The sequence below is a fragment of the Scyliorhinus canicula genome, chromosome 1 (assembly GCF_902713615.1).
Source record: "Scyliorhinus canicula chromosome 1, sScyCan1.1, whole genome shotgun sequence".
Lineage (NCBI taxonomy): Eukaryota > Metazoa > Chordata > Chondrichthyes > Carcharhiniformes > Scyliorhinidae > Scyliorhinus > Scyliorhinus canicula.
The window spans coordinates 101623643-101649179 of NC_052146.1; the positions used below are offsets into that span (position 1 = coordinate 101623643).

A 25537-nucleotide genomic window follows, 5' to 3' on the forward strand; every position below is an offset into this window, starting at 1 on the left:
GGATGGATATTATGGGGGCGGTAAGGGGGCATTGAGGTCAGGCTTGCATCCCCCCTCATCCCCCCACCTACCCCTCCACCTATTCCCACCCAACTACACCCCGTAAGTAAAATCGGTGAGTCCATACCAGTCCGTCCCAGAGCTATAAGGTGTTACCTGCCAGTGGGACTTCTGCCCCTCATTGCCCCAATGGATCCTGTAGTGAAGTACATCTGGGGTATTTGGATAGTGGTGGGTTTTGGAGAGCCGGTTAGTTGAAAGAAGTGGGGATACTATCTTGGGGAGGGTGTCTGCCCATCGAAGAGCAAATGGCACCCCCAAAAGATAGTAGCTCCTTTCCTTCCCAACCTTTTAAAAAGATTATAACAAAGCCACCTGCGTACTCCTGCCCGACTGCCCACACCAACCATATTATGGCATGGACAGTGTACTAGGACTCTTGATTATTTATTTCAATATGGGGGACACGCTGCTGACATGCACACCATGTTGTTGCAATCTGGAATATACTACCTGAGAGGGTGATGGAGAAAGATTCAGTGGTGATTTTAAAAAGAAAATTGGACAAATACTTGAAGGTTAAATAACCTACACGCCTATGGGCTAAGAACAGGGGCCGTGGATAGCTCTTTCAAAGAGTAAGCCTAGGCACGATGGAATGAATGTCCTCCTTCCCTGCATTCTATGATTCAAAGACTCTGGTGCCATTGCTGAACAAATGTTTTTGTTTTATATCTGGAAAACAGATAACATTTTCAGTGAAGCAAAACCAAAATACTGCAAAAGCTAGAAATCTGAAATGAAAACAAAAGTGGTATAAACACTCAGCAGGTCAGGCGGTATCTATGGAGAGAGAAACAGAGTTAATGGGCGGGATTCTCCGACCCGGCCGGGGGCCGGCGTGAATCCCGCCCCCGCGGTCTCCCGAAGTCTCCAGCACCAGAGATTAGGCGGGGGCGGGAATCGCGCTGCGCCTGCCGGCGGGCCCCCCCGGCGATTCTCAGGCCCGCGATGGCCGAAGTCCCACCGCTGTCATGCCGGTCCCGCTGGCGTGAATCAAACCATCTACCTTACCGGCGGGACCAGGCGCCGTGGGCAGGCTCTGGGGACCTGGGGGGGGGGGGGGGGGGCACGGGGCGATCTGGCCCGGGGGGGTGCCGGTGGCCTGGCCCGCGATCGGGGCCCACCAATTGGCGGGCCTGTGCTGTGGGGGCACTCTTTTCCTTTCGCGTTCACCATAGTCTTCACGATGACATCAGCAGCCGCTGATGCTCCGGCGCATGCGCGAAGTCCGGCGAAGTCCCTTTGGCCCCGGCTGCCGTGGCGCCAAAGGCCGTTCCCGCCGGCCGGCAGGGCGCCAACCACTCCGGCGCGGGCCTGGCCCCTCAAGGTTAGGGCTTGGCCCCTAAAGATGCAGGGACTTCCGCACCTTTGGGGTGGCCCAACGCCGGAGTGGTTCACGCCACTCCATCCCGCCGGGACCCCCCGCCCCGCCAGGTGGGGGAGAATTCCGCCCAATGTTTCAGATTAATGACCTTTTTTCAGAACTGGAAAAGGTTAGAGATGTAAGAGATGTAAAGCAAGCATGGAGACAGGGGAAGGGAGAAGGATGAGCCGGAAAGAACAAAAGGTGATGTCTGCAATTAAGCCATAGGAAGATTGATTAAATGACAAGTGGTGCAATTCAAAATGAGATGGCAGTGGGGTATTTTTCAGAGGTTATTTCTTAGAAAATGTTTCATGTTGTGAATTATGCCAATGACATTTGAGGTTTTATGCATGAAACTTGGAAGCATGTTTATTAAAATAACTAACAAATCTTCCTGCAGACAGAAAAGAGGTTGTGAAAATACCTTCGACTCTGGAGGTCGATGTGAGGGATGTAACGGAGGACCAGAAAGATATTACGTTCATCAAACCACTGTCACTGTCTGATATTGTAAACCAGCCGCATGAGAAATTTCCAATGTTGGTCAAAATCCTGGAAGCCCCAGAAGAGCAGTCCCCCTTTAAGAGCGAATGGTTTCACTCACTGAGGAAGGGTAAGGTTCTGAAAATTTACAAGAAGCAGTTATTGAAGAATGTCCTTGCCACTTCCATGCTTAACAAGGTCAGTCGGCATTTCTTAATTTCCACAACCTACAAGGGAACTTTCAGAAGGCGACCAAGGGAGTTTGCGACGGTGTTCGATCTCTGCAATGCCATCAACCAAGAAGATCCTCTGAATGTTGTGGTTACAAAAGACTGCATGTGGAATGACGGTGGATTGTCTTCTCTATGTGTCGGTGACCGTTTGCTCACCATGTTTAAGACTACTGTGCAAGTGTCCTTTGACGGCGTACCTCAAAATATGGACGTGCTCATGTGCAGCAAGATTCTAGAAGATGAGGATGAAGATGAATCGGTGATGCTTCCTTTGTACCTGGAGGGCCGATTTGTAGAAGATGTCCATGACACCAAGAGATACAAAATCTTGGAAATATGTGATAAATTCAAACTCCCTTTTCAAGTGAAAGTCACGTCAAAAGATCCTTCTTTACCAACTGATATCTTAACATCCTTCCCAGCAATCAAAATGGAGGAGATAATCAAGATGCCCAATTTGGTTGTCAGTTTTCTGGAGGGTCATTCAGAGTCCTTCTCAATTCCAGTTGACTGGATGACCATGACTGTCTGCCTCTTGGAAGACTGTCATGTGGAAGACCATAGCCTTAAAAATGCAGCCTCGCTAGAAGAGTTGACCGATTTCATGTACTATAATCTACGGAAATGTTCTACTACAACTTTGTGTCCCCCACCTCGACCACCCAAAAGACCAAGCACAGATATTCTCTCGCCAGAACCTGCTCCTGTTCGACCCCCTTGTCGCTCTCCTTTTCCAGATTCTAAGCAGCAACAACCACCTTTACCCCCTAAGGTAACAATTATCTGAGTTTTAAAAAGTCTAATGTTCAGTTCTGGGCACTACACTTCAGTAAGGATATCTTGGTCTTCAAAATGAGTGAAGTGCAGATTCACTAGAATGGTTCAAAACAAAAAGGGTTTAAATATGAGGAGTATTTGCATAGGCTAGATTTCATTCTCTAGAGATCTTTACTCATTTTAGATTTACTCACAGTGTGAAAGATTACAAGTATATACCTCCTAACTCAGCCAAGCCGCATTGTTAGTAAGTGTTTCTTTAAATGTGCTCAGGTAACAACCAAGTAACATTCAAGTAATCAATGTCCTCGATTGGCGTATGATTAACAATGGTTGCAAAGTATTGTCTCTCGCATCTGCATTGCCGCCTTTGACTCTCTTTCTGTTCCTTCACTTTTGTTCATTGACACCTTCACCTTCCATTCCTCTCCCTCTGTCTCTGTCTCTCCATGCCTCTTTCTTAACTCACTTGAACACTCCCTTTTTTCCTCTGCTTCTCAGTCCATTGTTTCTATCTCTCTTTCGTTTGTCTCTGCAACATTTTGTACCCTCCCTTCTGCAGCATTTCTACAGTCATGTGGAACATTGGGGAGATAGGGAGAGAGAGAGATTAGAGAGTGTGCTCAGGGGCAAGGAGAAAACTGTTGGGCAAGGGACAGTACAGTTTTGAAACTTAGAATTTGGTGCTGGAGACTTAAAATAAATGGTGGGGGAGGGGATGGCAGTGCTTGTGTTTGCAACCTGAGAGGGTGGATTTGACATGGTCTTCCTCGTTCTTGTTAGACAGATCTCGACTCACACCAGTAGAAAGTGGTTCCATTCAGAAAGATTCAGATTAAAATTCCCTCAACTCTACCCCCATCAAAGTGCCCTATTTTCATTCTCAGAAGAGCTTGCTTATTGCACCTTCCTGAAGTTTAACTTCTCTCCCTACCGCCCATGACCAGTCAGAGTCACTGGCAGTTTAATATAACTTGGGCAAATACATGGATGCAGGCGACACAGATGTTTATGGACATGTATATGGACATCCCTCCATGGCCTCGTCCCTCCTTAGCTCTATAATCTCCTCTAGCCTCACAACTGCTGAGACCGCACACTTCCAAATTCAGCTTCTTGAGAATTGCTGACTTTAATCTCTTCGATACTGGGAGCCATGCATTCAGCTCCTGAGATTGGGGTGGGATTCTCCGTCAGCTGACGGTGAAATTGGGAAAGGTGATTGTTATATTACTGGGTTTAAGTAATATATGTCGTTATTAACTGTAGATGATGTTGAAGAACACTCGAGTCTTTGAAGTAAATTGAAATAATTTATTAAGTAACGATAAAACTAATAAATGAGTTCAACACTCTACTGAACTAACTCTAGTAATAAAGTAATGAGAAATAACTGTACAAACTGTATCTAAGCTACAGTGGTGTTTAGGCTGTGATCTTACTCTGTTACACTGCTGCTATCTGGTAACTCCTGCATGGAAAGAGAGTAGAGCTTCTGGGAACTCAGTTATGCAGTGGATCTAGTAATGCCCTCTAGTGGTAGGTGTTGTGATTAACCCTTTAATTACATACCTGTCTGCATATCATTACATCCCCCCCTTTTGTTTCTCATTTCTTGCTTGGAAACAAGTAAAAATGGATAGTGAGATTAAAGGTAAGAACATGATATGTACACAGCAAATATGTTCAACAAAATGCTCAGAAATGCAGTCTTTTAGGTTGTCTTCTCGTTCTCGATGACCTTCTTAAAAGTTGTGGTGGAGACGTCGATGTTTTGATAGTTGTGTGTGAAGCACGACTAATAGAGTTATTAGTTATGATGTCCCAAAATATCTCTTCATTAAATGGAACTTGAGGAAAAAGTAATTGTGGGCGTGTGTTTTTGAAGTGCCCTTCGATTTCTACGAATGACGTTGCCACCAGAAGTTTTGAGAATATAGGATCTGGGTGCGGCTTGTCAAATGATGACAGCTGGAGCAGACCAACTGCCATCAGGAATTTTGATTCTGACAGTATCCTCTGGAGATAGTGATTCCAGAGTGGTTGCATGTCTGTTGTAGTAATACGTTCGAGCAATACGAAGCTGTTTCATCTTCTCTATCACCGGTAGGTGATCTGGATGAGGTAGTTATAGAGCCGGAAGTGTTGTTCTCAGATCCCTGTTCATCAGAAGTTGAGCTGGTGAAATGCCAGTGGATAATGGAGTAGCACGATATGAGAGTAGTGCTCGGTGAATGTCGGATGCTGAATCCGAGGCTTTGTTGATCAGCTGCTTGACTATGTGCAACCCCTTTTCAACTTTGCCATTGGACTGCGGGTAGTGCAGACTAGAGGCGATGTGCTTAAAGTTGTAGCATTTTGCAAATTCAGTCCAGTCTTGACTGTGAAAGCACGGTCTGTTGTCAGTCATAACAGTGTTCGGTATGCCATGACGAGAGGAAGTTTATTTGCATGCTCTGATCACGGTCTTTGAGGTGAGGTCTGACATCTTCAATACTTCAGGATAGTTTGAGTAGTTGTCTATAAGGTGTATGTAATCACAACCATTAGAATGGAATAAGTCAATGCCTACGTTGGACCAAGGAGAGGTTTCCAAGTCATGTGGTTGAAGAGTCTCCTTACTCTGTGCTGGTTGGAACTCTTGACAGGTCTCACATCCCAAGACCATGTCCGTGATGTCCTTATTGATGCCAGGCCAGTTGATGGCTTGTCTTGCCCTTTGTCTTCATTTTTTTATCCCGAGGTGTCCCTCGTGAATTTGGCGAAGTACCATAGGCCTGAAACGCAGTGAAATTACTATTCTATCCAGCCTCAGCAGTATTTCATTAATCATCGTTAAGTCGGCTTGAACATTGTGGAATTGCGGATTTCCCTTTCGGACACCCATTGTTGAGGTTATGAATGACTCATTGTAGCAATAGACCTTTTTTCGTTTCTTCTCTTATGAGAATTATTTTTTTGCCCATTGCAGGAAGGTTGTCTGCTCACATTTGTACCTGAGACTCGATGTGTTGAATTATCTCTAGTGGTTCTCCTGCAAAGTGACTGAACGAGACAATGCATCTGCAATAATTAGATCTTTGCCAGGCGTATATACAAGATTGAAATCATGGGTGGAATTCTCCGACTCCCCTCAGGGTCGGGGTATCGCCCAGGGCTGGCGTGGTTTAAACCACCTCTGTGCCGGCGGGAGCATGGCGGAGGCGGTAGAAACCCCCTCCACCGCGCATGCGCCGGTGGTGACGTCAGTGGCCGCTAACGCTCCGGCGCATGTGCGGACTCACCCCGACAGGCGAAGGCCTTTCGGCCAGCCCCGATGCCGGGCGGCATGGCGCCAAAGGCCGTTGGCACCAGTCGGCGGAGCGGGAGCCACTCCGGCGCGGGCCTAGCCCCTAAAGGTGCGAAGAATTCCGCACATTTGGGAAGGCCCGACGCCGGAGTGGTTGACGCCACTCCGCTACGCCGGGACCCCCGCCCCGCTGGGTAGGGGAGAATTTCGCCCCTTACCTCCGAAGTTTGAGTAGTATTCTTTGTAATCGAGGAGTCATGTCATTTAGATTCTTTTGAATGATATGCACCAGCGGTCTATGATCCATTTCAACTATGATGTTGGCAGGCCATAAACATAATCATGGAATTTTAAGATACCAGTCAGGAGACTTAAACATTCCTTTTCAATTTGAGCGAACCAAGTCTCTGTTGGTGTCATTGCACGTGATGTATATGCTGTTGGAACCCATGACAAGGTGTTGTCTTTCTGTAACAACACTGCTCCAGTTCCATCCTGACTTGCGTCAGTCAAAATCTTAGTTTCACGATCTGCATCAAAGAATGCTAAGAGGGGTGCAGTTGTGAGCTTCGCCTTTAACTCCAACCACTGTTTATGATGTTCCGTCGTCCACTCAAACAAGGTTGATTTTTTGATTAAATTCCTTAGAGAGGTTGTGTAGTTGGCCAAATTTAGCGTCGAGCTGTGTGTACCGGTTGATGGTCTGGCTGTAGTCCATGACCATCCTGTGCTTCTCCCCGGTCTTAACCACTACCACCTGGGCTCTCCAAGGGCTGTTGCTGGCCTCGAGGATACCCTCCCGAAGCAGCCGCTGGACTTCGGACCTGATGAAGGCCTTGTCCTGGGTGCTGTACCGTCTGCTCCTGGTGGCGACGGGCTTGCAATCCACAGTCAGATTGGCAAAGAGGGAGGGGGGCTCGACCTTGAGGGTCGCGAGGCCGCAAACGGTGAGGGGAGGTAGGGGTCCACCGAATTTGAGGGTGAGGCTCTGGAGATTGCACTGGAAATCCAGGCCCAGTAGGAGTGAAGTGCAGAGGTAGGGGAGAATGTACAGACAGAAACGGTCGAATTCCACACCCTGTACAGTGAGTTTAACCAGGCAGAAACCCCGGATCGGGACAGAGTGGGAACCGGAGGCAAGGGAGATCTGCCGGTCGGCGGGATGGATCGCAAGGGAATAGCGCCTTACCGTGTCCGGGTGGACGAAGCTCTCGGTGCTCCCGGAGTCGATGAGGCAGGAGGTCACATGGCCGTTGACCAGCACCGATGTGGAAGAGGGTGCCAGGTTGCGAGGACGGGACTGGTCGAGCGTAACGGAGGCGAGCAGTGGTTGGTCGGCGGTTGAGTCAGATGAGTCCGACGAGGAGCGGTAGCGACCCGTGTCCCGTGATGGCGGCCCCTGGAGACGAGATGGCGGCATCCGCAGTACCTGTGGGTAAAATGGCGGCGTCCATGGAGCGCACGTTATGGGGTCAGAACAAAATGGCGGCGCCCATGGAACGCACATGGCTGTGGTGGATGAAGATGGCGGCGCCCATGGGGCGCACGTGGCGGGGGCGGCAAAAGATGGCGGCGCCCACTGATCGCACGTGGGGTCGGGGGAAGCGGACGGCGGGGCCCATTGAGGGAGCGGCTGAGGCGTGGGGACCGGCGGCGTGATAGCGGCGACCGTCCGGGACTGACACACCGCTGCAAAGTGGCCTTTCTTTCCACAAGCTTTGCAGGTCGCTGTGCGGGCCGGGCAGCGTTGGCGAGGGTGCTTCTGTTGGCCGCAGAAGTAACAGTGGGGACCCCCAGGGGGTGCGGTGCGGCGGGCAGCGCAGGCATAGTGCGCGGGGGCGGCTGCTGGGGGGGCCGTTTGCGGGGTCCACGAGGGGTAGGACGGATAGGCCTGGGGAGCCGTTTGCGGGGTCCACGAGGGGTAGGGCGGGTGGGCCGAGTGGCTAGCGGAGTAAGTGTGCGCACTACGGGAGGCGGCCGTCATGGAGAGCGCCAGGGCCTTTGCGGCCGCGAAGTCGGGGGCGACCCCTTCCAGCAGTCGTTGCCAGATGGGGTCCGATGCAATGCCTATAACGAAGGCATCGCGCATGAGTAAATCAGAATGTTCCGTGGCTGTGAGGGCCTGGCAGTCGCAGTCTCGTACCAGAGGTATAAGGGCCCTCCAGAAGTCCTCAATCGACTCACCCGGCTGCTGGACGCGAGTAGAAAGTTGATGCCTCGCAAACAGGGTGTTCGCCGATGGTGCATAGTTCTCCTTGAGCAGTTCCATCGCTGCGGTGTAGTCGGTCGCATCTCGAATGAGCGGAAAGACGCTGGAGCTAAGTCTGGAGTACAGGAGTTGCTTTTTCTGAGCCTCCGTCGGGGGAGGGTCTGCTGAAGAGATGTAGGCCTCGAAGACTGCGAGCCAGTGATCAAAGTCTTTTCTGGCGTGAGGCGAATGCGGATCCAGCTGCAGACGGTCAGGCTTGACTCTGATGTCCATGGTGACTGGGAAATCGTACAGCAATAAACTGTGGCGCTAACAATTATACTCAAAGCCGAGAGACTAGTACAATAGAGGCTTTATTGCTGTACGATGTTGTCCCTCCATCTGCAACAGTAGACTAAGGGTCTAAGCAGCTCTCATACATTTATACATAAGCTCCCTGTGGGCGGAGCTAGCCGGCAGGGGCTGACCGGAGGAACCTGTATTACAGGTACAGGCATACATCCCCCTACTGCAGTACACATAACTACAGTGGTTATCTCACCACACCTGTGTCCTGCTCAAATTTAATCGGCATCTGTTGGCATCCAACACTGTTCCATTCAGCGTCAGAATCAATGTCATGGATTGATTTAACTTGCGATGTGTTCTCTGCTGAGTTTTCAAACATTTCAATAATTCCCATGTGGAATGTTTTATCTAGGCAATAATCTTCAGGATCTGATGTACTATCTTGATCAGGTTGATCTGTTTTAAGTTCTACACTGCCGATGTTACCCTTCTTGAAGTTCTAAATTGGAGTGCAGATCTGTTCTGTGCAGCATAGTGATTCAGTCTCCCACACTGGAGACATTGTTTGCCTTTTGCAGGGCATTTTTTCAGAAGTAGGCGGTTCCATGCATGTCATCGCGTCAACGTCTTGACGTTCCGTGTGTCTTCGCGCATGCACAGAACGGTTCTTGGCCGTCTCACACTTTTTTGTGGAGTGCGCATGTGCGGGGCCCGAGTGAGCGCGCGCACGATGGCTGCCGTCCGAAACGTGGAGGCTTTTCAATTGCGACACAGCCTTGATATACTTGACCTCGTGGAGGGTTTTGGCCCCACTTTCATCAATTTTATACTGCAAGTACTAATTTTTTGACTGTTGATGCATCAAACACGTTTCAATAGCAATTTCAAAGGTCAAATCTTTTTGCCGGAGTAATCTCTCTCAAAGTGTTCATCAATAATACCAAACATTATTTGATCATGAATCATTGAGTCATTTAGTGCACCTAAATTGCTGGATTGAGCTAACAGTTTAAGGTCAGTGAAAAAGCTGTTAAAAGATTCCTCTTTCCCTTGCATCCTTTTTTTTAAAGATAGTGTAGTCCTCAAATATCTCATTTAACTATACTTTGCAGTGTCTATCAAATTTCTCAAGGATGGTCTCATACTTCATTTTATCTTGACCTTCTGAGCAGTTAAAAGAGTTTTAATCTCTATCACATGTGGACCAGCCATAATCAATAAAAGAGCAATTTTATGAGCATCTGGCGCACTTGTTAAGTCAAACGCTTCTAAATACAGTTGGAACTGTTGTCTAAACAACTGCCAGTTAACATTAAGGTTACCGGTGATCCTGAGGTGACGAGGAGCTTGTGGTCTGTCCATCATGCTGGGAATCATTTTTTCTGAAGGCGATGCTTCTGTTGCCAAATAGCTGTTTATTCTCTCTCTGTACTCACTAAATTTAACTAGGTAGATTCAGAACTCACTCTGGTACCATGTTATATTACTGGGTTTAAGTAATATATGTCATTATTAACTGTAGATGATGTTGAAGAACACTCAAGTCTTTAAAGTAAACTGAAAGAATTTATTAAGTAATGATGAAACTAATAAATGAGTTTGACTACTGAATTAACTCTAGCAATAAAGCATTGAGAAATAATTGCACAAACTGTATCTAAGCTACAGTGGTGTTTAGGCTGTGATCTTACTCTGGTACACTGTTGCTATCTGGTAACTCCTGCATGGAAAGAGAGTAGAGCTTCTGGGAACTCAGTTACATAGTGGATCTAGTAATGCCCTCTAGTGGTAGTGTTACAGCTAGGTGTGATTAACCGTTTAGTTACATGTCTGCTACATATCATTTATCATTACAGTGACTGGGTGGAGAATCGTTTTTGGCGCTGAAATTGTGGCGGGCTCCGGCTTCACGTCAAATCGCAATTCTCCGGTGCTTCAACAGCAGCGTCAATGGGTTCCACTCTGCACCAAACTGGCGCTGTGGCTGATGAGGGAGAGAGAGGAGGGAGGACACAGAGAGGCCCAACCAGGTGTTGTCAGTCCTGACACTGGCCAAACAGGCAGGGGGGGGGGCCCTCTCAGGGCCGGGAGAGAGGGGGTGGGTTGGGGGGTGATGAGGGGATGGACCGTGGGGCCAGCGTGATCCCGCCACGTGACTAGGGTGGTGTCCAGGCATGGACCGCCATTGTCGGGGCCTGCAAAGCAGCCACCTTGCTGCTGACCAGCCACCTTGGCCCTTGGTTCTGCAGAGTGCCACCGGCCATATGGATGCCCGTGCCCCACCACCCCACCCCCCATTCCCCACCCTCCACCTCACCACCCCTGGACCTCAGCCACAACCCCCGCATTCCACCCTCTGCCATACCACCACCTACAACCGGCTAGCACCAGCGGGGCTTCACGTCTAAGAGCATAACCTGCAGTAGCCCAATAGGGGGTGTGCCGTGAAGTGCACTGCTGGCATGGACAGCGCCAGCCAATGGTATCCCTGGGAACAGGGACAGTCACCAGGGCCAGAGATCCGCACGTTGTCGGGCACCGACAGGGCCAGGGGTGGTGGGATGGTGGGGGAGAGCCAGAGACCGCAGTATCAACCGACACAACCATTTAGCCCGTTGGATCTGGTAGGACACAGGGGTACACACCATGCTAACATGTCTGCCTTTCATCCCCTGCAGGCAATGGATATTGGAATGCAACCAGCAATGGTGGCCTCCTCCGAGTGGCTGCAGCCCTGGACGATGCACTGCACCTGTACGAGCTGGAGCTACTCAAGGAGGAGGAGGAAACTGCAGCAGCGGAGCCTGCCCCAGAGGAACAGAAGGCAGCCGGTGAGGAGGAGGTGCCAAGGAGGTGTCACATGAGGCCTCATGTGTACCGGCAGCACCTGTCATTCGAGGACTTGTCAATTGAACAGGGGGACAGAGCGACATATCTGCCGGATCATGTGGTGCACCTGGTACAGCGGGGGAATGGGGCAGGACACCTGCTCCCAGTGGCCATCAAGGTGACGGTCACCCTGAACCTTTATGCCACGGGCTCCTTCCAGGTGCTGAATGGGGACCTGTCTGTGATGATCTCACAAAGCTCTGTGCACATGTCCATCCGCGCAGTCACAGATATGTCCCGTTGGCACAATATATCCATTTCAATGTGGACCGAGCCCATCAGGATGCTCAGATATTTGGAACACAGCCTCGTTGAGATACCCCAGATCCAGGGTGTGATCGACGGGATGCATGTCGCCGTATGGACACCTGCAGATGACAGGCTGCTCTTCACAAACCGAAAGGGATTCCACTCGATGAACGTGTAGCTGGTGTGTGATCATCAAATGCGCATCATGCATGTCTACGCCCAATACCCGGGCAGCATGCAAGACGCCTTCATCCTGGTACACTCGATGGTTCCTGACCTCTTCGAGGCACTCCCCCGCCCCTGCTGGGGGTTAACTCCTGGGTGACAGGGGTTATCTGCTGCGGTTGTGGCTGATGATGCCTATTTCGAGGCCACAGGCCGACGCAGAGACCCTCCACAACGATGCCAATGCCACGATCAGGGGTGTAATCGAACAGTGCTTCGACCTCCTGAAGATGCGGTTCAGGTTCCTGGACCACTATGGAGGGGTCCTCCAGTATGTCACTGGGATGGTCGGCCACATCATGGTGGCCTGATGTGTCATCCACAACATCGCGCAGCAGAAGGATGACCTGTTGGAGGAGGAGGATGAACACCAGGCCTCATCCAATGAGGAGGGTATGGGGGAGGGCGATGGGCAGGACATGGGACCCATGCAGCCATGGGAGACCACACAACGTGTATGCCAACGTCAATGCACATGGGACGCTCTGATCACCTCCAAGTTCACCAACTGGGGGGAGGATGGACTGTCCAGAGGCACGGACACCGTACCCCACCTCCACACCACTCCCCTGGGCTATCCTCCTCCCTGCAACCCCCTCTGTGATACATATCTGCCACACTGTGGCATGTGGGCCATGGTTGGCAGTAATAGTGTATGGTCCATGGGATGGAGGATGATGACAACACGCTCTGCGATGAACTCAGGTGCTCCATATCGTTTGACAATGTCTGAATCTGCCCACGGTGGCCCTTACCACCATACACCTGGGTGATCCCTGCATGCGAGCTGACCATTCCACCATGGGCAGCATGGTAGCACAGTGGTTAGCACAGTTGCTTCACAGCGCAGGGTCCCAGGTTCGATTCACGACTTGGGCCAGTGTCTGTGCAGAGTCTGCACATTCTCCCCGTGTCTGCATGGCTTTCCTTTCCTCCCACAGTCCAAAGATGCGCAGGTTAGGTGGATTGGTCATGCTAAATTGCCCTTAGTGTCCAAAAAAAAAAGGTTAGGTGGGGTTACTGGGTTACGGGGATAGGGTGGCGGCGTGGACTTAAATAGGATGTTATTTCCAAAGGCTGTTGCAGACTCGATGGGCTGAATGGCCTCCTTCCGCACAGTAAATTGTATGATCCTATGCTCACATGTTCCCATCGAATCCCTGGGGTGGAGGAGGTGGACGGTGGGGGGGCGTGTGGGGATGAGACACCAGAGTCGTGAGAGTTGGCTTAACTGTGGTCCCTGAGCCAAGCCCACCCCCAACTTCCACCCATTCTCCGCCCTCCCCACTCCCCCAACCTCTGCAGCCAGCCCAGACCAGCAAACCCCTCACATCCTTCTGCAAAACACCAAGGCAAGTTGCAACATTGTGTACAGGTCTTTAATGTGAAAAATATACACAGATTTGTGCACTAGCCCCTATCGCTAAACTGTGTTGTGTGCCCATGCCAACTTAATTGGTGTCTACGTTTCTGGCCTTACAGCTCTACTGCCATATCTAGATGGATCCCCAGACAGTTCATCAGATGGGGAGGCAGCCTGTTGTGATTCCCGCCCAGTAACCTGGGCTCCCGTTGGCAGCCATCTCCTGGGGCGACCGGGCCTGAATGGGCCCGGCTTTTGCTCGGGTGTCCCAGGTGGCGTGGTGCCACCCTGTTCTGACCATTGCCCATGTAATGGACCAGGGACATGGGTGGGAGATCCGAGGTGCTGCGGTGTTCCGTCACCACCACTGCTGGAGTCACCGGCACGGGCCACATCACCTCCTCCTCCCTCGAGGTGCCCAATGGCTCACAGGGTACTCTATGGGATGAGGGTGCAAGTGGAGCTAACCTCTGAGGCTTCGTCACCACCTGGTGCTGCCAGTTCTGGAGGCCACCTGCCATCTCGACCAGGATCTGCATGCTCACAGTCATGGAACACAGGGAGTGTACCACCTCCATCTGGGACTGTGTCACATCACGCTGCGGCTGTGTCACTGCCTTCTGGGTCTGTGCCACATCAGCCAGTGACTACACCATCTCCGTCTGGGACTGGGCCACCTCCCTCTGGATCTGTGCCCCGTCGGCCAGTGCCTGGGCAATGCTGCCAATGTTCACAGCCAAGGCCTGCTGTGACTGGGCCACGCTCCGGAGTGCCACTGCAATGTCCAGATGGCTCTGACACATGACTGACTATGAGAGGGCAGCCCTATCCTGGGCCTCGGCCACCGCTTGCACTAATTGCCCCAGGCCTTGGAAATGCTGATCCATAGCCGAAACCCTTGCCCCCAAGCCTCCACCGCAGATGCCACCCATGCAGTGATGACGTGGGCGGCACACATGGCCGTCACCACCTCCTCCTCCTGCACATGGCTGGACTTCTCGAACTGCACCTGCCAGTTCTGGATGCTCGCCAACAACCCCTCATTCAGTCTCTGGCTCTGTGACTGCATCTCCACAATCGATGGAACCATCTGTTCCAGAAACCCAAAACCCATTTGGACGGCAGCTCACCCCTAAGGTTGGCCCGCCCTCTGACCTTCCGCCCCCTCAGGAGTTCCTACCTCCACCTGCTGTACCAGAGCATCTGTGTAGTGTGCACCAGATAGTGTCCCAGGGGCCTCTTTGCCAACACACCCAACCGAGGTGGGTTTCTCTGGGATGGTTGTTGGAGACAGCTGTGACAGGAAATCTGTGACATCCTCAGACTCGAGCTCCGGAGTGTCCTGGGTTTCAAGTTGATGGCTCCCATCCGCATCGGTATCATCCTCGTTGCTGATTTGCATCTGGGGTTCTGGCTGTGGCTGGGATTGGGGCGGGGGAACAGCAGAAGGACCCGCCCCATCACCAGCACCTCCTGCAAGCCACAAGACAAGACGTATGATTATGGGGCAGCACTGGTTAGCACTGCTGCCTCACGGCACCGAGGACACGGTTTCGATCCCAGCTCTGGGTCACTGTCTGTGTGGAGTTTGCACATTCTCCCCATGTCTGTGTGAGTCTCACCTCCACAACTCAAAAATTAACACGGGGAGGGAGGCGGGGGCGGTGCAGTGGTAGTGGTGGAGCAGGGGGTGTGGGGATGGTTGTGGAGTGGCTGGGATGACACACATATCAAGGGGAACCACAGCTCAACGGGGTCTCACTTCCTTGTCTGATGCTGACCTACAACCCGGCGACTGTCCTTTCTTTGGGCCAGCAGACTACGTTCAGGGCCCTCAGCTCTGCTGCAGTGAAGGGCCGCAGGTCCAGCGGTCCCCTTGCAGTCTTCTCCTGCTCCAGAAAGTTATGGCGGCATTCTCCTCGTTGGGGGGAAACAGAAAACGCAGTGTTAGACTATCTGATGTATGAAGCCCAGGGAATGGTTAGCTGTTGGCATCAGTGGCCAGGGCACCCGGCCATGGCGGCCGGTATGGGTGCCGACATTTGGTGCAGGGTGGGGGTAGGGTTACGGGTGTGTTGGATGTGGGACAGAGGTTGATGTCAGAGGCATGGTGCTGCCTACTCACACTGGTCGCCCTGAGGAGGTTGTGCAGTTTTTTCCTGCGCTGCTGGCTGGTCCAGACGGTGTTGTCCATGGCGCTGACCGCCTCCCCACTGGCAGCCTCCTCCCCGACCCAGGATACAGGGTTGCCAGCCTCTACTCCATGGCATCTAGCAGGGTCTCGAGCTTGGCGTCCCTGAAATGGGGTGCCACTCTCCTCGCTGCCATCTTCTTGGCTGGGGTAATGTGCTGGGGGAGTGAAGTGTGCATATGGGGTTGCAGCTAGCCAGTCTCCTGGGTGTCAATTGTGAAACTGGCAAATCCTGCCAGTTGGTCATTGGAATCGGTCATATTCCACATGGTGCCGATGCTAGCCCCTCAATGGTCATTGCATCAGTCCAGGTGTGGCGCCGGTTTTGCTGTCAGAGAAGTCCACGAATCTTGCCCTGGCGTCAACACTTCTCAGCATGGGTGGTATGGTGGTGTAGTTTTTAGCACTGCTGCCTCACTGCGCCGAGGACCTGGGTTTGATCCCGGCCCCAGGTCACAGTCTGAACATTCTCCCCGTGTCTGCGTGGGTTTCACCCCCACAACACAAAGATGTACAGGCTGGGTGGATTGGCCACACTAAATTGTCCCTCAAATGAAAAAGATGAATTGGGTCCTTTAAATGTATTTTTAAAAACACTTAGCAGCTCGCCACGGCACAGCGTGGCTGGTGAAAGCCGGGAGACTCCTCGTGGGACACTGCAAAGGAGAATCCCCCACAATGGGTGGGATCAGTTTTTGGCAAAATCTGCATATTGGAGCGAGGCAGTAAGCCGGAGAGTGCCGGAGGAACTCTCATGTTGGGTTCGGGCTGGGGGAAGGTCGGGAAATTTTTTTCTGGGCCTTGATGTTCGCTACAATGGAAATTCTGGTTAGTGGAACACCCCATTGCAAAAAAACGGGGCTACCTGTGGCCTCGGCCGCGTGTTTCCAAAGCGAGACGCGTTGAATAGCCATGTGTTTCTCGGGACTGTGAGTGCCGGGAAACACGTGGCTAAATGCACTCACTCGGGAACCTTGGGCTGGATTCTCCGCCCCGCAGCGCCATATTTCTTCCTGGCCCGCCGGCGGAATTCTCCGTTTCACCGGCCGGTCAATGGGGTTTCCCATTGTGGGGCTGCCCCACGCCGTTGGGAAACCCCCAGGCACTGGCAAAACAGAGAATCACGCCGGCGGAGAATCCAGCCCACTGTTCCCTTTGGTTAGATCACGTCCAATCTCAGGAACAGAAAATTAAGCCACGTAAATTTGCAATTCCTTCCCAAAACCTCTCTGCCTCTTCATCTCTCTTTCTTCCTTTAAGACGCTCCTTAAAACCAATCTCATTGATCAGGCTTCTGGCAATCTGCTGAAAAGCCTCTTAAGTAGCTTTGTGTCTAAATGTTCTTCAGACCACTCTTGGGAAGTACATTGGAATGTTTAAGTGGTCAAATAGATATGTTGCTGTTGCCGCTGATGTTACACCTTGTCTATTCTGTGGCTCATGGGTTAATACCAATAGAAGTAGCAACTACAATGCAGCAGAAATGAGAGGAAAGAACATTGATTCTGAAAATTTTGATTGCCACAAATGCTGTGCTCATTATGCTGTAGAGGCTTTAATTAGGACATCATTATTTTAAAAGAAAATTTTTGCTTCAATCACATATGAAAGCTGGGACAGCCTGTAAGGATTTGTAGCTTATAGGCAGAGATCTGCAAAATTGGTCCACCCTGCAGTGAAGCTTAATAAAGTAAACGTTGTGAAAATTGAAAAAAATACAGCACCCCGAGGCAGTCAATGTGTTGATGCACAGTTGGAGCAGCATAGCACAGATTTGTCTAGGCAGCCACCTAGGAGTTTGCAACGGTCAGGTATGTCACAATAGTGAAGATTCCTTGACACCTGTGCCTGAAATAGAAATCATTTCCTTCTCCAGCCCTAACACATTTAACTTGAGCAGACCATTGATTGCACATCATATAAGTCTCCTGGCTTTGGGTTAAGAAACGTAAAGTTACATGGCCTTCAGAGAGGAGCTTGATCAATACCTGAGATTTCTGACCAAATTTGCCTAAGGTGTTGTTATTTTGGACACTGGGTTCATCATATCCCCACATACGTACTTACTGCTCACTGCAGTCACTGGGCCCTTTACAATTTGTAAGGTAACCCTGAATACAACCACCTATTATCAGATTTCTGTGCTGTAGATTTAAAAAAGGAAGCCTTACATTTATAAAGCACCTTTCATAACTACCAGACAGCGTAAACGCTTCACATTCAATAAGTACTTTTGAATATAGGGCGCAATGCCTTGAACACCCTAACTAATGATGCTGATGTTTTGCACCAGGCTCTCCACTGCAATCGCTACCCTAGCAGTGTTGGCCTCGGTGCCATGCATTGCCGGTGACATCTTCAGTGCCTGTACTTCTAGGGGAGTTAGTGTTTACTCACCTGTGCTGCCCGATGTAGATCGTTGACCTTTTTATGGCACTGGACGCCAGTCCCCCTGGTCACGCTCCCAGAGTTCACAGCCGCCACCATCTGATCCCAGGCAGTACTGGTGGCCCTATAGTTGACCCTCGGGGATCCTCGGGGGAACAGGACAACCCTCCTGGCCTAGGAGCCTGGCCAGGTCCGCATCGCCGAATCGTGGGGTCAGTCTTCTCGGAACCATGGTTGTAAGCTGTCTCGGGTTTTCTGTGCAAGTGCAGCTTAAGTGCTGCTCGACCTTGTTAGCGGGAGGGGGCTGGCGAGCGCTGTCCCGGTGAATCGGCTGGTGAGCCTTCATTTGCAGTGAGAAGCCAGTGAGGCCTTCTTTTGCATTAACTAGAATGACTAACATGAGAAAGAAAAGTAGGAACGGGTCTGCTTGCTGTAGATACACATCCCACATCAGCTGAGCAACATCTCACTGGGCCAAGTGCCGGGAAGCTTGGGGCAGTTCCAGCTCGCCACCACATTTAGAAATCTTTCCGGAGAATTGCACCCGTAGTCACCTTGTAACATAGGAAAAGCACATCCATTTTGCACAGATCAAGTTCTCATAAATAGCAATGTGGAAATGGTTGTTTTTGTGATGTTGTTGGAGGGATAAATAATGGCCAGGATAACTCCCCTTTTCTTATTTGAAAGAGTGTGACGGGATTATTTAAGGTCACCACCTGAGAAGGCAGGTGAAGCCTCAGTTTAACATCACATCCAGAAGTCAGCACCTCTTACACTGGAGAACTCCCTTGGCACCGCACTGGAGGGTCAACCTAGATGCTTTGTGCTCAGATTGAAGTCTGGGGCTTGAACCCAGAATCTTCTGACTCAGCGAGCAAATTGAGCCACAGCGAACACATTTTGTGTCACTGATCCTTCTGCTAGTTTCCCCTGGGTAGTTAAAATTATCTTTTGGAACTTAGGATAGGGGAGCTCTTAGGTCTGAGTGCTTTCAGAGGGCTCCCTGTGTGAACAAAATTACACAACTATTGCTGCAATGCCTGTTGGTGCTGTTACAAAGGACAGTTGCTTCTGAAGCTCAAGAGCTCCCCAGCTCTTTCTGTGTTAAAACTGCAGCTGTGTTGAATGTAAAATAACATACAATGAACAGCACTGAAACAGGCCATTCAGCTCAATGGGTCAATGCTGCATACTGCTGAGTGTGCCAAAGCAAAATGCATGAGACAGCAGGTAGAAAACAATGAACAAGGTTTATTAATAATAGTCAAACTCTCCAATCCCGAGGGGTCTTCCTCCCTGACCTGCACCCGTGAGGGCTCCCCTTGTTAAGTGGTAGCGCTGCCTTGTTACCGGGAAAATTCATGTTCTGTGGAGGTCACAGGGAATTGTATCGTCCTAATTAGAACATAGAACACTACAGCGCAGTACGGGCAGTTCGGCCCTCGATGTTGTGCGGACCTGTGAAACCATCTGAAGCCTATCTGACCTACACTATTCCATGTTCATCCATATGTCTATCCAGTGACCACTTAAATGCCCTTAAAGTTGGCGAGTCTACTACTGTTGCAGGCAGGGCGTTCCACACCCCTACTACTCTCTGAGTAAAGAAACTGCCTCTGACATCTGCCCTATATCTACCACCCCTCAATTTAAAGCTATGTCCCCTCATGTTGGTCATCACCATCCGAGGAAAAATACTCTCACTGTCCACCCTATCTGACCCTCTGACTATCTTATATGTCTCTATTAAGTCACCTCTCAGCCTTCTCCTCTCTAACGAAAACAACCTCAATTCCCTGAGCCTTTCCTCGTAAGACCTTCCCTCCATACCAGGCAATATCCTAGTAAATCTCCTCTGAACCCTTTCCAAAGCTTCCACATCCTTCCTATAATGTGGTGACCAGAACTGCACGCAGTACTCCAGGTGCGGCCGCACCAGAGTTATGTACAGCTGCAGCATGACCTTGTGGTTCCGAAACTCAATCCCCCTGCTTATAAAGGCTAGCACACCATATGCCTTCTTAACAGCCCTATTAACCTGGGTGGCAACTTTCAGAGATTTATGTACCTGGATGCCGAGATCTCTCTGTTCATCTACACTACCAAGAATCTTGCCATTAGCCCAGTACTCTGCATTCCTGTTACTCCTTCCAAAGTGAACCACCTCACACTTTTCCGCATTAAACTCCATCTGCCACCTCTCAGCCCAGCTCTGCAGCTTATCTATGTCCCTCTATATCCTATAACATCCTTCAGCACTATCCACAATTCCACCGACCTTCGTGTCATCTGCAAATTTACTCACCCATCCTTCTACACCCTCTTCGAGGTCATTTATAAAAATGACAAACAGTAGTGGCCCCCAAAACAGATCCTTGCGGTACACCACTAGTAACTGAACTCCAGGATGAACATTTGCCATCAACCACCACCCTCTGTCTTCTTTCAGCTAGCCAATTACTGATCCAAACCGCTAAATCACCTTCAATTCCATACTTCCTTATTTTCTGAAATAGCCTACCGTGGGGAACCTTATCAAACGCCTTACTGAAATCCATATACACCACATCAACAGCTTTACCCTGATCCACCTGTTTGGTCACCTTCTCAAAAAACTCAATAAGGTTTGTGAGGCATGACCTACCCTTCACAAAACCGTGTTGACTATCGCTAATCAACTTGTTCTTTTCAAGATGATTATAAACCCTATCTCTTATAACCTTTTCCAACATTTTACCCACAACCGAAGTAAGGCTCACAGGTCTATAATTACCAGGGTTGTCTCTACTCCCCTTCTTGAACAAGGGGACAACATTTGCTATCCTCCAGTCTTCTGGCACTATTCCTGTCGACAAAGACGACATAAAGATCAAGGACAAAGGCTCTGCAATCTCCTCCCTGGCTTCCCAGAGAATCCTAGGATAAATCCCATCTGGCCCAGGGGACTTATCTATTTTGACATTTTCCAAAATTGCTAACACTTCCTCCTTTTGAACCTCAATTCCATCTAGCCTGGTCGACTGAACCTGAGTGTTCTCCTCGACAACATTGTCTTTCTCCAGTGTAAACACTGACGAAAAATATCCATTTAACGCTTCCCCTATCTCCTCTGATTCCACACACAACTTTCCACTACTATCCTTGATTGGCCCTAATCTTACCCTAGTCATTCTTTTGTTCCTGATATACCTATAGAAAGCCTTAGGGGTTTCCTTGATCCTATCCGCCAACGACTTTTCGTGTCCTCTCCTCGCTCTTCTTAACTCTCCCTTTAGGTCCTTCCTGGCTAATTTGTAACTCTCAAGTACCCTAACTGAGCCTTCATGTCTCATCCTAACATAAGCCTTCTTCTTCCTCTTGACAAGTGCTTCAACTTCCTTAGTAAACCACGGTTCCCTTGCTCGACAACTTCCTCCCTGCCTGACAGGTACATACTTATCAAGGACACGCAGTAGCTGTTCCTTGAAAAAGCTCCACATTTCAATTGTACCCATCCCCTGCAGTTTCTTTCCCCATCCTATACATCCTAAATCTTGCCGAATAGCATCATAATTGCCTTTACCCCAGCTATAATTCTTGCCTTGCGGTATATACCTATCCCTGCCCATTGCTAAAGTAAACATAACCGAGTTGTGATCACTATCACCAAAGTGCTCACCTACATCTAAATCTAACACCTGGCCGGGTTCATTACCCAGTACCAAATCCAATGCGGCCTCGCCTCTTGTTGGCCTGTCTACATACTGTGTCAGAAAACCCTCCTGCACACACTGCACAAAAACTGACCCATCTATAGTACTCGAACTATAGTATTTCCAGTCAATATTTGGAAAGTTAAGTCCCCCATAACAACTACCCTGTCACTCTCGCTCCTGTCGAGAATCATCTTTGCAATCCTTTCCTCTACATCTCTGGAACTATTCGGAGGTCTATAGACAACTCCCAACAGGGTGACCTCTCCTCTACTGTTCCTAACCTCGGCCCATACTACCTCAGTAGACGAGTCCTCAAGCGTCCTTTCTACCGCCGTAATACTTTCCTTGATTAACAATGCCACACCCCCCCCCCCCTCTTTTACCATCTTCTCTGTTCTTACAGAAACATCTAAATCCTGGAACCTGCAACAACCATTCCTGTCCCTGCTCTACCCATGTCTCCGAAATCGCCACAACATCGAGATCCCAGGTACCAACCCATGCTTCAAGCTCACCCACCTTATTCCGGATGCTCCTGGCGTTGAAGTAGACACACTTCAAACCAGCGTCCTGCTTGCCGGTGCCCTCTTTCGAACTTTTAACCCTATCCCTGACCTCACTACTCTCAACATCCTGTACACTGGGACTACAATTTAGGTTCCCATCCTCCTGCTGAATTAGTTTAAACCCCCCCCGAAGAGCACTAGCAAATCTCCCCCCCAGGATATTGGTACCCCTCTGGTTCAGGTGAAGACCATCCAGTTTGTAGAGGTCCCACCTACCCCAGAATGAGCCCCAATTATCCAGGAAACCAAAACCCTCCCTCCTGCACCATCCCTGTAGCCACGTGTTCAACTCCTCTCTCTCCTTATTTCTCACTTCGCTAGCACGTGGCACGGGTAACAACCCAGAGATAACAACTCTGTTTGTTCTAGCTCTCAGCTTCCACCCTAGCTCCCTGAATTTCTGTCTCAAATCCACCATCTCTCTTCCTACCTATGTCGTTGGTACCTATGTGGACCACGACTTGGGGCTGCTCCCCCTTCCCCTTAAGGATCCCAAAAACACGATCAGAGACATCACGAACCCTGGCACCTGGGAGGCAACACACCAACCGTAAGTCTCTTTCGTTCCCACAGAACCTCCTGCCTGTTCCTCTAACTATGGAATCCCCAATGACAAGTCCTCTGTTCCTCTTCTCCCTTCCCTTCTGAGAAACAGGGACAGACTCTGTGCCAGAGACCTGTGCCCTATTGCTTACCCCTGGTAAGTCGTCCCCCGCAACAGCATCCAAAACGGTATACTTGTTATAGAGGGGAATGACCACAGGGATCCCTGCACTGCCTGCCGGTTCCCTCTCCCTCCCCTGACGGTAACCCATCTACCTTCTTCTTTTACCTGAGGTGTGACTACCTCCCTATAACTCCTCTCAATAACCTCCTCTGCCTCCCGAATGATCCGAAGTTCTTCCAGCTCCAGCTCCAGGTTCCTAACGCGGCTCTCGAGGAGCTGGAGTTGGGTGCACCTCCCGCAGATGTAGTCAGAAGGGACACTAGAGGTGACCCTTTCCTCCCACATTCTGCAGGAGGAACATTCAACTGCCCTAGCCTCCATTCCCACTGAACTAACTTCCCAACCACTGAAAAATAAAAATAAAAAACTTGTTAGTTCAGCAATCCAACGGACAGAAATTTTTTTGGTTAGAGGAGGAGGATGGGTGGGAGACACGTGTCTCGGGTAAAGCTGTCACTCGAGAACGGCCCCTTCACAAACCACCTTCAACTTACGCTGACCGCACTGCACGTATGCAAATCTCCCCAGAACAGCCAATCAGAAGCTCTGCTCTGCTGCCCTCTGCTGGATGCTTGCCTTCCGTCGAACTCCTCGGGTCACTGATGCAGGTGCACCTTCAACTTACACTGACCGCACTGCATGTATGCAAATCTCCCCAGAACAGCCAATCAGAAGCTCTGCTCTGCTGCCCTCTGCTGGATGCTTGACTTCCGTCAAACTCCTCAGGTCACTGATGCAGGTGCACCTTCAAGTTACGCTGACCGCACTGCACGTATGCAAATCTCCCCAGAACAGCCAATCAGAAGCTCTGCTCTGCTGCCCTCTGCTGGCCTCCTTGACCTCTATGGGTGTTATAACACTCCTCACCACTGACCCCACCGCCCCCAAGTCCAGGGTGACGTCTATGTCGGTGGGCTGACACCAATTGTCCCTCGGCTTCTTAACCCAGGGATGACTTTTGGGCGTCGTCCATGTGCATCTTGAGGCGTATACCTTTTTTTAAAAATGTATTTTATTCCAAACATATTCAAAATAAAAATAGGTTAGAGAACATTCTCCACATCTCAGGAATTACAGTGTGTACAAGTTTTTTCTCCTTTTCACCCCTTCCCTCCCCATCCCACTGAAGTGTTGGCTAGTGTGGACTTGAGAGATGAACAGACACTTCCAAAATTGATGAAGGTTCAACTCAATTTTATTAACTACTTCTAACTAACTAACACACAATGACTGTGGGTCTAAATGATGCTAACTTAAACTAGAGACCTAAGCCTTGTCCGAACCAGTTGATTCTCTCAGCACGTGTTGGGAGTCCGTGCTGGGCTGAATAAGTTCCTGTTACACTGAGAGGCAGCACCCAGAATGAGCGGGAACCGTGGTGCCCTCTGCCTTTATAGTGTGTGTATTCTAACTGGTGATTGGCTGCGCTGTTTGTACATGTTGATTGGTCCCTGTGTGTGTCCATAAGTGTGTGTCTGCACTATGATATACTGGTGTATATTATGCCCCTTTTATTAAAAAAAATGTTGATATAGGCATGTGATAATAAATAGTGTGGGTGTGTGGAGAATGTACCTAGCTACGTGTGAGGTGCAAAGGCATATGTACAAAGCTATATACAGGGAACAAGACTATTTACAGAGGAAGGTGCCTGGTGCAGATGACTACCATGAACTGGAAAAAACAACGAATCCATTTAAAAATCACTGGATAACGAAAGCAACAATAAAGGATATAGGGGAAAAAAGAAATTTCAGAGAGTCCACATGTGTACAGAGTTCATAAGTTCAGTCTCTGAGGTGGGCGACGAACTCTGGTTGACCGCCTCAAGGGTAGGGCAATGGCTGGCGCCTCAGGAGCCGGGAGGGCTGCAGTACTGTCAGGGGACAGGCAGAGTGACCTGGAAGCGCCACACAGTCCACTGGTAGGATCAGTCGAAGAGCTGGTCGGAGGATCCCGTGACGACCCAGGAACCAGGTGAAGAGCACGCCTGTTGCGGCGCCGAATGAATCCATCCGGTAAGTGGACTGGGAAGGAGCGGGGGGGCCACCTGCCTTAGAACGACAGCAGGCGCAGACCAGCCACCAACCGGGAGGTGGATGCGAACCTTGTCGCACGGATGGATGTCGGGAAGGTCAGCAGCCCGTGAGTCGTAGCAAGCTTTCTGCTGCAGTTGAGACATGTGCATGCGGTGGAGCACGGGGGGATAATCGAGGTTAGGAGCAAGAATTGATGGCACCGTCATTCTGAGGGTGCGGTTCATTAGCAGCTGAGCAGGCGACAGGCCGGTGGAGAGCGGGGTGGAGCGATAGGCTAGCAGAGCCACATGCAAATCTGAGCCGGTGTCGGCAGCCTTGCTGAGGAGCTGCTTAACGATGTGGACCCCCTTTTCCACCTTCCCATTGGATTAGGGGATATAGGGGACTGGACGCAACGTGCTTGGAAGTTGTAGTGTCGGGCGAAGCCGGCCCATTCCTGGCTCGCGAAACAGGGGCCATTGTCTGACATGACCGTCAGCGGAAGGCCATGTCGG

The 25537-nt window shown here is 50.3% G+C and overlaps 1 protein-coding gene across 2 annotated transcripts in view; it reads left to right on the forward strand.

The window, feature by feature from the left end:
• The window catches only part of themis2 (thymocyte selection associated family member 2), a 257043-nt gene that overhangs the window by 60101 nt on the left and 171405 nt on the right, over positions 1-25537 (forward strand). For both annotated transcript variants that reach the window (XM_038796389.1, XM_038796397.1), the window contains exon 4: positions 1830-2917. In XM_038796389.1, coding sequence (XP_038652317.1) covers positions 1830-2917 — 1088 coding nt within the window. The remainder of the gene's footprint in view (positions 1-1829; positions 2918-25537) is intronic.